This window comes from Aythya marila (genome assembly GCF_965140915.1).
Source record: "Aythya marila genome assembly, chromosome: 2".
In the NCBI taxonomy this organism is placed as follows: domain Eukaryota; kingdom Metazoa; phylum Chordata; class Aves; order Anseriformes; family Anatidae; genus Aythya; species Aythya marila.
The window spans coordinates 84,045,801-84,061,785 of record NC_139043.1 but is presented as its reverse complement, the minus strand read 5'-3'; the positions used below and the strand labels follow the sequence as shown (position 1 = coordinate 84,061,785).

The window sequence follows — 15,985 nt, the reverse complement described above, 5'->3', positions numbered from 1 at the left end:
TCTGTGCTACACAGCAAACCATTTGACAATACCTCTTGATTCTTGATGTAATTTTAGCACATCTTACACTTGTGAAGAACAGACACACGTTTGAAACTGAGCTAATTTTCCTTCCCTAAGCTTTCCAGGCCTGGGAAATATTGAACTGGAGCTCCTTGCATGCAGAGAGCATCCTCTTCTGGTATCCCTCCAGTGGGGGAAACGTAATCTTCCTTACACATTTGCTGCTAACCAGGTTTTCTTCTCCTTCCATCCTCTTCCTGGCTGGTTCATTGGTTTGTGGGCACAGCCACGCTCTGCAATGCTTACCAGTTTGGCTGGCCTTGGATGCTGCTGCCCAGGCCTCAGTCTACAGCTGTTCAATTGGTTATACTTTCTCCCTCCTGTGTCTGGATGAATACTTTTGCTCTCACTTACTGCTGACACCAGGCAGTTGTGCAAGACTCAGCAAAAACCCCAGCTAAGACTGATAAATGCTAAGACAGCTTCAGAAAGATGGATAACAGATTTGCTGCTACAGAAGTTTTTAGGACGATTTTTGCAAATACTGCTAAAATAGGTTAAAGACCAGACAAATCCAGACAAGGCCTGAGGCTTAATACAGTCTGTTATTGTCAGAACGTTTAGAAGTTGCTATTAATAAAAAATCATCATTTTCATTAATACCATTATTGGTTGACAGCCTTCCCGACCTCGGCCTAGGCCTATCTCAGTGGCAGTGCCTGAGTTTGGAGAAGTGCCAGCTCCTCTGTGGCTCTCCTTAGCTCTTGTGCTGTGGCTGTTGCCTCCCCTGTAGCACAGTGCCCCACATCCCTTCCCACGCCTTTCCAGGGTTAGGGGAGATCTTTCAACACACAGCACTGCAAATGGCCCCAGGACCTTTGTGTTGCAAGTCTCTTCAATTGCATCAAACTGGTTTGCCTTCAGTAGGCCTCATCTGCCTTCAGTTCCTGGTGGCAGTATTTCTTAACTTGCTTGCTGACCACAGTACAGCAGCAGAAGGGAGAAAAATAAAGACCTAACAAGGAGGTAAAGGCAGTGTCCAGTTGTGCCCCATGTTGTTCCTTGCTTTGCCAGCTAGGTCTGCAAAAAATTCCTGTGATTTTGCCTTGCCACAAAGTCCTATCTCACTTAGGGCCTACGAAGTCCTTTACACATGGGAGACTCCTAGAACAGCCTCTTCACTTTAGAGTTGGCTCTAAAGATCACAAACGAGTGTTTTATTGTTGTTGTTATTTTTTTGAGTATAACTTTTGCATCCCGGGACTGGTTGCTATTGCATTATAGTAAAGCAGTTTCTTGCCCCAGGCACCTAATTGGCCCAGTCATCCACCCACATACAGTTACAAAAACTTCTCTGTTTAAAAGGGTACTTTTTTTTTTTTTTTTTTTTTTTTTGGCAAAAATGCCTCCCAAACAAAAATGAAATGATTAATGCAAGCTGTACCTGTTACAGGCCTCGCCATTCCAGTTGTCTCTCCTTCTCTCCCCTGCATGTTCATAGAGCACATCTCCTTTTGTAGCAACTTCTCCCCTCTGGATATCTTTGCAGGTAGAATCGCTTTTATTCGTCAGTCACTAGATCTATCCATATGGCACAGAAGAGTGAGTAGCACCTGGCATTTCTTTGTTAATAGCGTCTGAATTACCTGATGTTCCCAGTGGTTTGCCTATGCTGAAATTGCCCCAATCTGTTTCTTTTGTAAAAAAAAAAAAAATAAAAATCTTCTATATCCTTTTAGCTAAGATTATGTATTGAAACTATATCAGAAGCCACACACCAATAAAACAACAGCTAAAACGCTTTTAAACAGTTTTGCATGCCCCTAATCCCAGGGTGAGGGTGGGTTTTCTGCGTTTTGCTGGGTGGCCGTGCCGAGGGCTGCTCTACAGTACAGCCTGACCCCACCACCCTATTTTATCTTGTTTTTCTGTCAGCATGGCAAGGTGCTCACCTCCTGTTTGGCTTCCCAAACTCAGACCCGTGTGCTGAGAGCTGATAAAAATATTGTTGGCCGTGCTGCAGGGCTCAGGTGGTGCTTTTGTAAGCATCCTTGCGATGGGCAGCGAGGACCACCAGTGAGCACAGAGAGGAAATCCCTTGGAGTGAAGAGTCCCAGTCTTTCTGGGATAACTCGCGATTGCTGGATGTGCTATTGGAAACACAGTAAAACGTTATAATTTCCTGTCTTGTAGCACTTTTTTAATCTTAAACTTGTATGTAGGTATGTACACCATTAGCTAGATAAGGTACATACAGCTACCCTGATAGATATGGAACTTCACAGTCTACCTTATTACATTATTTGTATTTAAATCACGGTGCTGTTAAATCAGATTTTATCTTAACCTACACTTATACATCTAATTTTAGGAAGTCATAACAGTTTGTCTCAATCTGTCTTTTTCAATTATAAGTATTAACATAACTTTTCCTTTTACTTAACTCACAACACATTCCACAGATTGCTACATCAACATTTTTATTGCCCTAAACCCTAATTATGAAAATAAAAAAACAGTAACAACAAAAACACAAACCACATCCCTTAGCTGTGGGAAGGGAACCCACACTTTTCCCCTGTGTTAATGACTGCAGCTTTAATTCACCTGGTGTCTGGCTTTCAACTTGAAATTCCCTTCTGACTAATATTTTATCACACCCCATGTGCTCCCTGAGGGAGAGCCTAGGCCATGGGCATAGCCTAATGTGCATGATTTAACGTGCTATCAGACTATGTACATTTGAAGTATCCAGGTTTTTATTTTAAAAATTGGCTATCATGCAGATTTTGTTCAGGGCAGATCGTTATCCTTACCTACTAAACAAGTGGCTTTTTAATTCTCCTTTCTTCTCACCACCCCAAGAAAAACTCAAACCCACGGTAGCTTAGAAGAAAAGGGTTGTTTTTTAAAGGTTGTAAATCTTTTTTTTCCAAAGTGACATATTTGCTATGTGACATGTTAAGCTTCCTATAGTACATGCTCTTTATTTTTTTTTTTTCTTTCTTGGTTGATGTCAAGAAGAGGTAAAAATCAATCGTGTCTGTGTACAGCAGCCTGAGTTCTCTGTCACACATTTACTCTTCAGCCTCGATATGTTTAGTTATTAACATTTTCTGCCTACATAACTTTCATGTACAGTAACTAAATTATTTAAAAAGCAACTCTCATAAGGGTTATATATAAATGAAAAGCTTTATATCAATTAATACTTTAATTGAATTTGTGAAAAACGGTGAATCAGCAAACAGCTGTGATTTTGCTTTCTTAGATTTAGTGCTAGGTTTGACATATCTCCTGTCTGAAAAATAAAGTATTTCAGTTTCTGAAAGTACTCATCAGGCTACCGAAATTAACTGCAACAATCAGTCACTTTTTATCCAATTTCTTAAAACCATGAAAATAAAATTAGAGAGAGCTGAAGGCTATACAGTAAATTTTGAGAGACAAGTCCTAAGAAATAACTGGCCTTTTTCTTCTGCTGTCTACTAGTGCACTGCAACCTTCAGCATGGTGGCTGGGAGGTCCTTGATGCTTTCATCCTGTGAGATGTTTGCACCAAAAGTGTTTGACACTTCTCTCTTTGGGCCTGGCCCATTCCTCCCTGAAGTTACTGGAAGTCTTTCCAGGGACATCTGTTGGCTTTAATAAGTGAGCTAAAGGTTTAAGCTTTGTAACAGTTTAGCGTGTGCTGTCTTCTTGGAAACCAATACCAATGCCCACACGGGAAGGAAGCTGCTTTTAAAATTGCATTAAAAGCGCTAAAAGTCGGCTTGATTGGGAATCAGTTTTAAGGGTAATGCTTAGGCATGGTGTCTTGCTAGAGGGCCATGTCTGGCCAACACCAGGCCTCATGTGCAGGCCTTGCAGCAGGCCGTGGTGTGCAGGTCTGAATGACGTGGCCCTGTCACGATCATGCAAAAAAAAAACCCAAAAACTGGGGGAGTGCTGGGGAGAAAGAACCTGAAGTGCTTGTGCTAGCTGGTCACAGGCCTGGGCCTCAGCAGACTTAATCCTGGAAGTGCTCCTAACGCAGGTGTATCACCAGAGGTGACAGTCACTGCTTGTCTCCTGGTCTTTTCTGAACATCCTCGGCAGTGGTGATGCCCCCCTGCAAGTCAATGGCTGCTGTGTGCTGTGTGCCCTATTAGACTGGGGCAGACAGGAAACTCACATCTCCCACTTTCAGAACAAATGTCTGAAAATGGCCTCAGGCCACTATTTAAAAACTGGTGAGCCCTCTGGAAAAAAAAGAGGTGGCACAGCACAGCTCTTTAGGAGATGCTGATCCTACCTGGCCTCAAGAGAAAACAATGGAGTCCCCAGTGGCTGGAGCCACTTCTCAGCTAGCTTGGGTTCAGACCCACATGTGCGGATAGTAAAGGCCTTGTGCCAGCTGGGTCCTTGAAGGAATTGTGCCCTGTGTGCACAGTGTCCCCGTACCTGCTGGGCAGACAGCACCGCCATGGAGGATGTGTGGTGGGGGAGGGATTTGCAGAGAGCTGCCTCTGTTTTAGCTGTCGAGCCTCTGTTTTCGCTTAAAGCCTCTGATCAGGAGTAATCCCCCTCCTCTGTCCTTCATAGCAGCCAGCAGTCGGGTCGCTGCCCTTGTGCCGATTGTGCTCAGCGCTTGGCTTGCTGCCTCGCAGGACAGAGCTGGAAGTGCCCAGCAGTGACCTGTGACTTCCCTCTGCTGTCCCCTCTCGCTTGGCTAGTGCAAAGCTTTGCGTGCAGCATGTCGCTGCTATGAACGCCTCAGTGCATCAGTCTGTCAGTAATATTTGATGATCTCAGTGCACAACATACTGCCAGGCCCCATTCCACTGTTGGTCATTAGGGGCATGTACAAGCCCTCTGTTTCTGTATGTTTATGCCCTTATGCCCCCTTTTTTCCCACTCCAATCCAGGTTGCTCCCTTCACACCTCCCACTCCCCACGATACAAGCAGTAGCACTAAGCTCAGACTTTTTTCTGCTCGTTGGCAGGAGGGGGTGAGTAATAAAGGCAAAGGAATCGAGAAAGCCTCTCCTGCAACACTTTTAACAGTAGACTAAGCTGTGCCAAGGTAGAAGCAAATAGTCAGCATTCCTAATTTTAGTTGTAAGTCTCCCTGGCAGGACACTTCTGCAAGTCTTAGGCAACCTAGTCCCCGTAAACACTCCTGAGCTGCTACATGTGGAGGAGCCAAGCTCCTCAAACATGCAGAAATAAATTACTGGCTTTCTCTGAGTTCCTTGGCCATAGTCTACTTAACATTGGTGCAATTTTTAGTGTGCTCCCATCCAGTGACACCAGCCTTGAGGCTTTTCAGCTCTTTCAGCCTTACTTAGGGGTGAATTGGGTGTTGGTACTGTTCTCAAAAATACATTTCCCCTTCCCTTGCTGTTTAAAGTTGTGCTCATAAACCTGATTGGGGGTAAAGGGGCAGGAATGACTTGAGAGATGATTAATATCCAATTAACATTTAAAATAAGGGAACTGCAGGGGGTTGTTGGCTGTGTGAAGCTAGGAATCAACCTATGGAGTCCACTTCTGAGTTTAAACATATTGCACTATGACCAACAATTCTCCACAATACAGTAGGATTTATTAATAGAAAATATGTCAATATGAGTTTGTCTTTGTACATGTTAGCAACATGTACAGTGAAACACATTTTTTCTCAATCTATATTGTTATAGCTCTTTTTGTGTTATTTGACATAACCATTTATATTTTGGGCTTAAATATGTTATTTGTCAAAATGTACTTTCAGTGTTAATATACCTTTAAAATCATAGTTTATCTTTTAAATATTGAATTCACTTTTTTTTTTTTTTTTTTTTTTTTCAAATCAATATTGCTCATGTTAGTGCAAATTTGTTAATCTTGAGATAGGTTAACCATTCCTTCCAGACCATAAACAGCATTTAATAAAACAGTGAGATTTATATAGGTCTACACAACTGATCAAGATTCTAATGCGAAGCTTGTTAAAAAGAAAAAAAAAAGGAAAAGAAAAAGAAAAATCCGACATTTTACAGTACATCAATTGCATTTTATACATTTTTTGGAACAGTTTTGTTTCTCCTCTATTTCTGTGTGTGATCTAGTACAAGAATGAAGGGAACAGCAATAGGCAATGATACTTTCCTCAGTATTAAAAAGAATGCATCATAAGTATCCCGTTCAGTATGGCAGCAGTGTTGGATTTTCAAGCCTGGAAAAGAAGCCAGGTAATTCCACACTTCTCAAAACTCAGTACAGCAAGAGTGAACATTATTAGTTGGAGCACTTGCCACTACAGAAGAATGGAAACGAAAGAACACAAACTATAGACAAAAGGTATTTTATGCCACTTCATCAGTCCAAAACGTCTCACTTGAGCAATGGTCAACGTTTGACTCTAACTAATTTCTAAGAGGAGCTGCAAGGGGGCAATATGGCATTTAAGTAGTTTGAAGAATGGAAATATAATCCAGTTTACAGTAACGTTCTCTCTAAAGGACTTTAAACAGAACCATGGGTCCCTTCGGCCTTTTTGCAATCCTGCATCTGAAGAACTGCACAAATCTGGTGGTTATTAGGCAGGCAAGAAGAACTTCAAGTTGCGAGTGACATTCTTTATTAAAAAAAAGTTTTTATACTGAAAATGTGCTTTGTTCAAAAGAGCACTGCAAATGTCACTTATTAAAATCAATGTAATAAATAAAATATAAACAACCTGTGTCCAAAACTATGAATAATATTTTCATCTACCTCACTATACATCTGGCCCACTGTGCCCCTCCCACCCACCCTTTTTTAAACGATTTAAAAATTTTTTTGCATGCGATTTTTTCCCCCTGTTTACTACAAAGAGCAGATAAGGTTACATATCGTACACCGGGAAAAGCTGCCAAAAAAGATTAAACTATAGTCCTAGATTACCAAAAACCAATTCTACATCACAACACCTGCCTGCATGAACTACTCGGTCTGCATCCTACAGAGCAGGCAATGATTTGCAAGAGACTTCTTCCCCCGCACACAGCCAGAAGTGTGCCAGGTGATGTTGAGACTATTACAATGACTAATCACAGAAATGTTTGCAACCTAAAACAAATTCCTTAATTGTAATTTAAGCAATTTACAACTACTCCTTTTGTGTTGGATCTTATTCTGTGGAAACTGTATGCCAAACTCTTGGCTGAATCAAAGAAATGCTAGATGATGATTATTTATTTATTTTTTTTTTTAAGTTCCCAAGAGCTAAGATTAGTATGCTAGCTCTTCTGGTCTCTTAGCCTAGTTTCCTTTCCTTTTGTTTGTTTGTTTGTTTGTTTTTTAATTCTGTTGCTTACTTTTTTTTTTTCTTTTTTTTTTAATTTTTTATTTTTTAGGGTTTTATTTTAAATGCACAGAAATGGCCAGTATCTTTCATATTTGAGGAATGCATTTTGGATGTTGGGTTTTCTTTTTGGTATGGGTTAAAATAAATGATTGTCCAAATGGTTCAGGAGTTGGACCCTTCTGTAGCCTGAAGAGTTAGGAGACTCCAGACTTTAGTCTGTTGGGTCTTTGTTTTCCATTCCCTCAGGGAGATGGCAAGATCAAACTCTCTTCCTTGAGTGCTTGCTGGTTGGTGGCTGGAGAGTAATGAAATTTCTTTCCCCAAGAAAAGATCAAGAGATGCTATTTTAAAGGAAATGGCACCTAAGGGTGAAGGACTCATTGAAAAACATCCTACAACCCCTTCCTTTGTGAGTATGTGGCCTAACAATTTTGAATTACTATCAATGGTTAATAAAGTGAGTAAGAGAAAGCACATACTGGAGTTTCCACTGTTAAAAAATAAAAAATAAAAAAAAAATCAAACAAAAACTGAAATTTGAACAAGGAAAACATTGGATGAAAATAGGTCTTACACCACACAAACGCACACGCTCAAACACATACACACACACACAGAATACTATGCATACGTGGACACACACGAGTAAGAATGTATATTTGTATGATAGATTCCTGGAAATAGACATTCTTAGCAAATATGGATGACAGATCAATTGTAATTTATTTTCTTTTAACACTGTATCATCATAAAGAAAACTGGTATAAATGAAAAAAATCTATTTCAAATATCTACATCTAAAATTTTAGGCAGTGAAAAAGCACTTTGTTGACAAGGAGTGTGGAATGATGAATGTTAATTGTCAGAAACTGCTGAATGCCTTTTTTTTTAGTTGCCACAAACAAATTCACATATCAGAACGAACAATACTGCTAAATATTCCTTTTTTTTTTTTTCTTTTTTTTCTTTTTTCTTTTTTTTTGTTAAAACGCACCGGGGAGAAGAAAACAAAAAACTGGAAATTCATACATCTTTCAAAATTTGAAATTGAAGCAATATTTAGAACCATAGATGAAGAAACACTGTGGCATTGGTGTAATATACACAATGCACTTGTTTTTTTTATCTGTAATGTACATCAAATACTTTACAACAATGCATTAACAAAAGGCAAGAAACATCTTGCTGTACAGAGGAAACCCCAAATGCAACTTGAAGCCTAGATTCACAATGAATGAGGATATTAAACAAAGTGTGAGAAGCTGTTCCCCATAAAGTATGTACGCTGCTCAGTTACTTGTGCTTAACTCTTAACCCACATCCACTGTCATGTTCTCCCTACTTCCTTCAGCCACATTCAACACACAGCACCGAACTTTAGACTCTACAGGCCAACAGTAAAGTTGTCCCACACGTAAAATATATATATGTGTATATATATATATATTTCTTTCTAATTACTCCCAGGTTTAGCTTTCATTTCTTTTAGCCTTCTAAAAAAAATCTCTTATTTTTTTTCCTTACTGGTTATCTGGGCCTTCCTACGGAACAGGCTTTAACAAACTAAATTTGCAGGAAAAAAAATGTCTTGTGGTATGCATGCACATGCACAGTTCCTGGAGCTTTTGTATCTGCCCAAGTCTCAAACCCAGGAGTCGGGAGAGGCTGGATAGTGGCTTGTTTCATAGTTAAGTTCACTATAGGGACGAGCAGCTGAATAGAAGTCGACGTAGTTGCCAGTTGACTTTAGTCCCAGGTGCATGTTGTATTCACTTGCAGGTGGGCGATGATGCACTTGGTCCTCAAAGAAGGACTCATCATAGTTTCTGGTTGAATTCTGAAACGGCTGATATGGTTCGTAATCTTTTCTGCTGGGCTCCTGTGGAACTGGCTGTGTTGAAACCTGAAAGATAGCAACGCCCGCAGGTTATTAGATGCAAGATGTTGTTGTAGGCAACAAGAGGGAAGAAGGAGCAAATCTCATTCTGTTTGTCATGCTGGAAATAGAAAGTTGTGCATTGTCTTAACCTCTGCCCCAAAGCAGTGCTTGGTAGTCAATTAATTCCACAGCTCTGCCTTGTCAGTACATTCTTTACATTTTCATTTATTATTTTATATTACTGCTGCTAACAGATGCGGCTGCTTTATTTCAAAAGTAATTCAGATCTGGATCTGAGCAGTGTAGCTCACAGTAACTTTAGTAAATATAATCTGTATATATGGCTTTCTGACTACTTCACAGCTCTACAATGCAAACATTGTTGGCCAAAACTCAGCCTTGAAGAATCTGACTGGAAGCGATACACACTCCAAAGATGTTAAACATTTTGCAGCTTCCTTTGCCACAGGTGAGATTGAGTAGCAGCATATTGTTAAGAACCAAGTAATAGTCTTTGGGGCACTGACATGAGAACATTTCAAACTAAGTGCCCTGAAATGTGTTCTTCTGCTGCTGTTAAGTTGAACCAATTTCTTACCACTGCCTCAGCGCTTCACGTTGACAATCTTGTGTTGTTGCAATGTTCCAGCAAGTTGCCTTGAGGTTGAAGTATTTATGATACACAGAAAAAAAAATCTCATGCAGTCCTCTAACCTAAGTAAGCCATAAAGTTTTTTTCAGACAGCCCTAGTGAGACTCTGCTTTTATACTTGGGGCTTAATGAAAATCTGAAGTTTATAAGCATTTACTAAGTGTCTTTGTGACTGCAAAATGACACAGACTTCCAGTCTTCAGATGGTGTCTTTTCCAATGAGCCACCACTGGGAATATCGATGCTCCAACATCAGTGTTAGAAGAGTTTCTGCAGAACCTGCTGACTATGCACAAGCTCGTAAAGCTCCTTCAAGAAGAGAGGAACAGTGGCACTGCTGGATACCATGATTCTACAATATTCTTTGAAAGTGTCTGTATTGGACTCTATGCACAGAATGCAAAAGGCAGTCAGTGTCCACTGCCTTTAACAGTCCCTCAAGTGATCTTACAACACTGGGCACAATATTAGAATGGCAACAGGAAGCATAACAACCTCCTGAAGATTTCTATTTCATCTCACTCCACGTGTTCAAACAAAGGTGCTTCATTTTGGACACAGAAGAAAAATTCTATACTAAATAATGTATTCATAAGCCAAAAAGATAGAGCTGGTTGATTTTTTGAGTAGAAAATAGTGGACTGAGTTAGTACTTTTTAATTTTGCTGGTTAAACACATTATTTCTGATGGGTCAATCATAAACTTGACATTTCATTGAGACAGCCAAGTGGGAAAAGGTGGAAAAGCACTCTTTTTTGGGCTCTCACTCCAAAAATCAGATTAGTTCATTCATGACTGAAGCTACATTGCAGCAGCTGTTAAAATATACCCTTACTTCCTCTAAGTACTGTGTTGGTTAGAAGGCCTTTATCTCTTTAAAGGCAATAAAAGCAGAAACACCTCCATGCACTAAAGTGGCTCACACAAACAAAGGATATGGTACACCGCACGAAATCCTGTCTTAGGAGCAAAACCAATAAAGGGAAAACGGGGGCACAGAATATCAGAAACTCTCCTCACTATAAGTTTGTGGATTGAAACTGAAATATCATTCATTGAAACTGAAATTTCAGGTAATCTAGTAAAAATTTTCGGGGAAACTTTTTTTTATCAATTCTACTAAATATTCCTTTACTTGTCTGATGTTAGCAATCATTTAAAATGCTTGTCTGAAATGTTTTTTGGCCTTATATCTCTATTTGAAAAATGCTGCAACTTTTGCACATTGCATAAGGAAGCTATGAAAACATTAAGGAATTGTGGTAATTAAGTGTAAAGTAGCATTAGGTATAAAAATGAAACAAAAGCCTATGACTGCAGAAAATGTTTTCTAGGGACTGAGGAAATACTGTACTGGAAATATATGGCCATATGAATGAAATACATGTCAATATTGTGATAGCTCTTTTTCTCTTTCTGTGAGGTTGTGTTAGCTTGGCACCCATGCTGCCAGTTACGCTTTTCAAATGCCCTACTTTTCCAGACATACTTTTTGCTTTCTGGTTTTCAGGGACAGGGCATTTTAGAAGCTCAACGTTCCTGACTGAATGGTTTGGATGTATACACATTAGTTGTGGAGTGGCAAAATGACAAACCTGAGGGCATAAGTACACACATAAGTACATAAGTGTATACACATAAGTACAGTGCATATGCCTCTCTAAGAGATAGAGGGAAGTGCCTTTTCCAAGCCTGCTCAATACTTGAGTTTCTTCCAGAACGACTAAGCCTCTGACTCATGCGGTGCCAGCAGTAATGCTGAACGTCATGATGGATACACCCAAGTAATGAGATGTGAAGGGGCTTCGCCAAGTTCACTGGCATGGGACATCACGAGGTATTTGACAAAGCAGAAGTGCCCATTATGTTAGTTTGGCTTTTAGACTATGCATCACAAACCCAGAACTTTAAAGGCATTCAGGTCTCAAGCCTGTCTTGATTTCATTAAGAGTTACCAGCCTTAATACTTTAGCTAATTTTGCGCATATGCTGTCATAATCCATTGGAAACCCATTTTTGAAACTTGGGCTGAAATTTTGCATTAGCATAAAGAATATAATTTGCCTGCAGCCAGTGGAATTGCTAGCAGTTGGTCAAGCAGATGATTCATTTCTTCTATCTAGATTTTTTTATCCTTGTGATATTTTTGGTAGTTTCCATTTGAAAATGTGACATTGGTGTCTTGCCATCTAGAACAGTAACATTTTAGTCTTCCCGCTTACCTGGTTATGTTTGATATCTTCAGCAGGTGCACCGTAAGAATTCCTGTACAAAGTTGAGATGCCAGTGCTCTGAGCTGGAGAGAGAAAAGAGGAAGGAAAAGCAGTTTTACCAAACATACCTCTTTGGTCTCAAAATGAGTTGTTAAGGCTTTATTTAATACTTACATAGTGCCCATTTCGCATGCACAAACATTTTTAAAAGTGTTTGCAATCTTCCATTTTCTCTCCCTCTCACTAAATAGTCTTAATCTTTGATTTGTAGTACATGCACGTACATGGTGTACACTTATTAATGGTTACAGGCACTATGTCATGTTCATACCAGTCTTCTGCACTTCACACATAAATCAACAAAATAATTTCATATACAGCTAGCATTCAGTAATATATTCCAGATTATACATATGATTTTGTATCACACATAGGCTAAACAGGTAGCAGTTGCAAGTAATGAAATTAAGAAATATTTATCTCCTTTCAGGTCAGTTGAATGATGTTATACCAAATCTTATCCTACAGTGCTTTTGCTATATTGTGAACTCATTCTTGGGAAAACTGATTAAATACAACTGAAAAAATGAGTTATGCAAAAATGTAATAAGCAGTTACACCAAAGAGATCTGGCCAAGATAGTCTCAAATCCATAAACCACTGTCACTTTCTTTTCAGATGTCCTACTACGAAAACACATGGACAAAATTGAGCTAAGAGTTTGAAATCAGAAGTAACTCTAAGGAAAAAGACAACATCATCATACTGCTTTGCAAAAAATATATTGCCCATCCTGCTCCCCCCCCAAAAAAAAAAAAGAAAGGCAAGGGTTTTTCCTTCAAGGCTTTAGCCTTTACTGATGAACTCATGATCCTGATTTGGGTATCTGGCTGAAGCTCAGCCTGCTGGTAGAACCAGAAACATTGCATGCATTTCTCTTATTTGAAATAATATGAATAATACGAAGGAAAGATGTGTGGCTGCTGCACAATATTCTTACTGGATACGTGTTATTAACTTCCCAGATATTTGAACCAATGTTTTGATGATATAATCATGACTATCATTATAAGAGCATATGCCTGAAAGAGAATTTTAGAAGTAGCTGTGAATCAGAGTCCCCACAGGAACTGAAACACGTTGCCCATTCAACTTCTCTCAGGTCTCTGTGCAATGGTATAAAGCCCGGAGGCACCAAAAGATGCTTTTAGTACCTTCGCAACTCAAAACTTTGAGGGCAAGGACTGAGCAGCAGAGCTGAAAGCTGGCTGTGGGACCCATGCTAGTCACGTCACTAAGAGACACCGTTACTGAAGAAGTAACCACTCCTTCTTCCCTTTGCAACCTGCTAGCATGGACCCCAGCAGGCAGAACTGCCTCCATCCTTCTTCCCCCAGCTACTACACCCTCTGTGGAAAAAGAAAGAACGGAATGGTTGATCATCAAAGTCGACTGTGAAATGCCAATTCTGATCTTCGCATCTGCCACAGGTATCGTGCTGAAGGTACAATTTTTGACAGAGCTTTTTGCACGGTCTCCTGTTGTCACTTTACAGATCTCAGGTGGTGCTCTTGAAGTTCTCCACTATGGTCTTGAAACAGGATGAAGACAGGGCTTATATAGTCAGGTGATGAGATTTAACAACTGGGGGGAAGAAAAACAACACATTTTTTTTCACTTGATGACCATGAGCTAATAGGGGTGAAAAAACCTCTTGGTTCTTCATGTGCTGGATGCAGTTTCTAAGACAATGACAGTTCTGTGTAGGAAATGTTGCAGAGCCCCACAGGTCTCTGAGTAGTGCAAAGGGATCCTTTCTGTGAAAGTGGGAAGTAAATGAGCTCTGGTAACAGACAACGGTTGGTCTTTTTGGTGGGAGGTACTCTCAATTTTGCATGTGTGCCATCAGGTGGTAACAGATGGTAGTGATGCCTGCTTGAGTAGTTTATTGTTTATCTTATTGCCATAGATGTTAGCACTGAAGGGTTGATCTACAAAGGTTCTCTCTGTTCAGGCTGCATTTTGTCACCAAGCTTGATTGATGTGTGAGACTTGACAGTTATTTTGGTGTTTTTTATGAATTACAGCTACATCCTCTGCTCTAGTGTTTGAAACTCGCCCTTCTGAAGACAGCGTTTGGTATTAGAGGAGCCTGCATCAGCATTACAGTCTATGGTGCTCCTTATGCCTGCGTGGCTCTCAGCAGTGCCAGTGCCAGACCCTTCTGTGATACCAATTTTTTTTATGCTGGCTTTATGAATTCTTTGCTTGCTCCATGGAGTGCTACAAGAAGCTGGCTTGAACAAAATGGAAGCGATACTCAGTGTGTTGGACTCTCATTAACAGGGAAGGGCTTCTTGTAACCATTTTCGTTTCATGCAGATAAATCTCAAGCAAGACTTAAGCTTCATGCATGCAAGTTTTCAGGCAGGCAGGACTGAAAATATTTGATCTGGAGAGGACAATACTATTCATAATTGTTTGCTGTCAGGAAAAGAAGAGGCGCAACACCTGAGGGTTTTATGGAGAATCTGATGAAAAATAGTAGATTGGTAACATGCTAATTTACATAGTATTCCCACAGGCAATCAGAAAGACTTCAAGGAGTATCATGACCGTTCCATCTTTTTACAGGTAAATAAAAGGGCACTAGGATCCTGTATGCCCCTAACAGCTATGATTATTAAAAAACAGAAACAGTTCAGAGTTGGTGCATATCTGTCCAACACAGTACTGTGAAATATGTTGTATTTGTCACATGCTAGATTGAAGACTTGCAGTCTCACAGATCACAGATTCTGCGATGGAAAAAAATGGGTAGTCTGTGTATAAAAATAGCTGCAAGGTCTGCACTGCTGATTTCACTGCAGTCACATGAATGCAAATCCACAAATTCAAAATGCAAGCAAACTGTGGTATTATTTTTGTAATGCGATAAAAGGGAATACAATGACACATTAAATGCTTGGAAATGAATGCCAAGAATTCACAGACAAGAAATCTTGGCTTTGTCTAGCTGCGAGGCTGACATAATTCTGTTTCTGGAGGAAATGTAAGTCGAGCAATGTAGCTGCCAGTAACGCATGCCACCCCACTCCAGTACCTGCTTCTGAGCACGCAGGCAGCACTCCTGGGAACTCCATTCCCCCTCTGCCATGCCTCAGTGAGCAGCTGACTCTTGCTGTCCAAAAGCAGGGGGCAAATATAAAAGAAAGAAGGGAGAGAATGAGCCAGGTATTGGGGTGATTAGTAACTGATAATTGATGTTACATGGATGGGTGTCATCATGGTAAAATTATCAGAGAGAATTAATGAAATGATCTTATTTTTTAAGATGTGGCAGGAGAAGGGAAAGGGGTACAAGGAGCAGGAGATGGAGATTTTCCAGCAGCCATGCTTCCTTACAGAGATGTAAGAATTTTCACTGCAGATGAAACGATTCCAGAATTGATGAGTGTGGGCGTGTGTATTTTATGCAGCATATAAACATCAGCGCCATATAAACATCAGTACAAGATAGTACTGAGAGGTACATCTTACTGGAAAAAATTGTGATGGTTCTAAAGTGAGTACTATGATCAACCTGCAGCACTCGGTGGTTGCGTTGTATAAAAAACAGAGAAAAATGCCTTATTTTTTTATTTTCTTCATTCAGTTTTAAAGGTGATATTGATTTAAAAAAAAATAGCTTCCCACAGAAGTCTTCACAGCTGATGACAACTTTGAAAATTACGTCAGTCAATGGTTTATGTGACAAAGTTATCATTGACCAAAGCCCTCCCCGTATATCTCAGTCACTTGGCTCATGGTTTAACATTCAACTTTCAGTTCCTAAAAGTATTCATTCAGAACAGATTTACAGACACTTTCAAATAATAAGGTACTAACCTTTTACACTCACAAACACAGACTGATAGTAAGAAAG

General features: G+C 39.9%; 1 protein-coding gene across 3 annotated transcripts in view; it reads right to left on the bottom strand.

Moving 5' to 3' along the window:
* Positions 1-6,887: 6,887 nt before the first annotated feature.
* CTNND2 (catenin delta 2) overlaps positions 6,888-15,985 on the bottom strand; it is a 394,794-nt gene continuing 385,696 nt past the window's right edge. For all 3 annotated transcript variants that reach the window (XM_082752927.1, XM_082752928.1, XM_082752929.1), the window contains 2 exons: positions 12,070-12,143; positions 6,888-9,218 (listed from right to left, as the gene is read on the bottom strand). In XM_082752927.1, the coding sequence (XP_082609053.1) occupies positions 8,958-9,218; positions 12,070-12,143 (335 nt within the window). In that variant the 3' untranslated portion in view covers positions 6,888-8,957. The remainder of the gene's footprint in view (positions 9,219-12,069; positions 12,144-15,985) is intronic.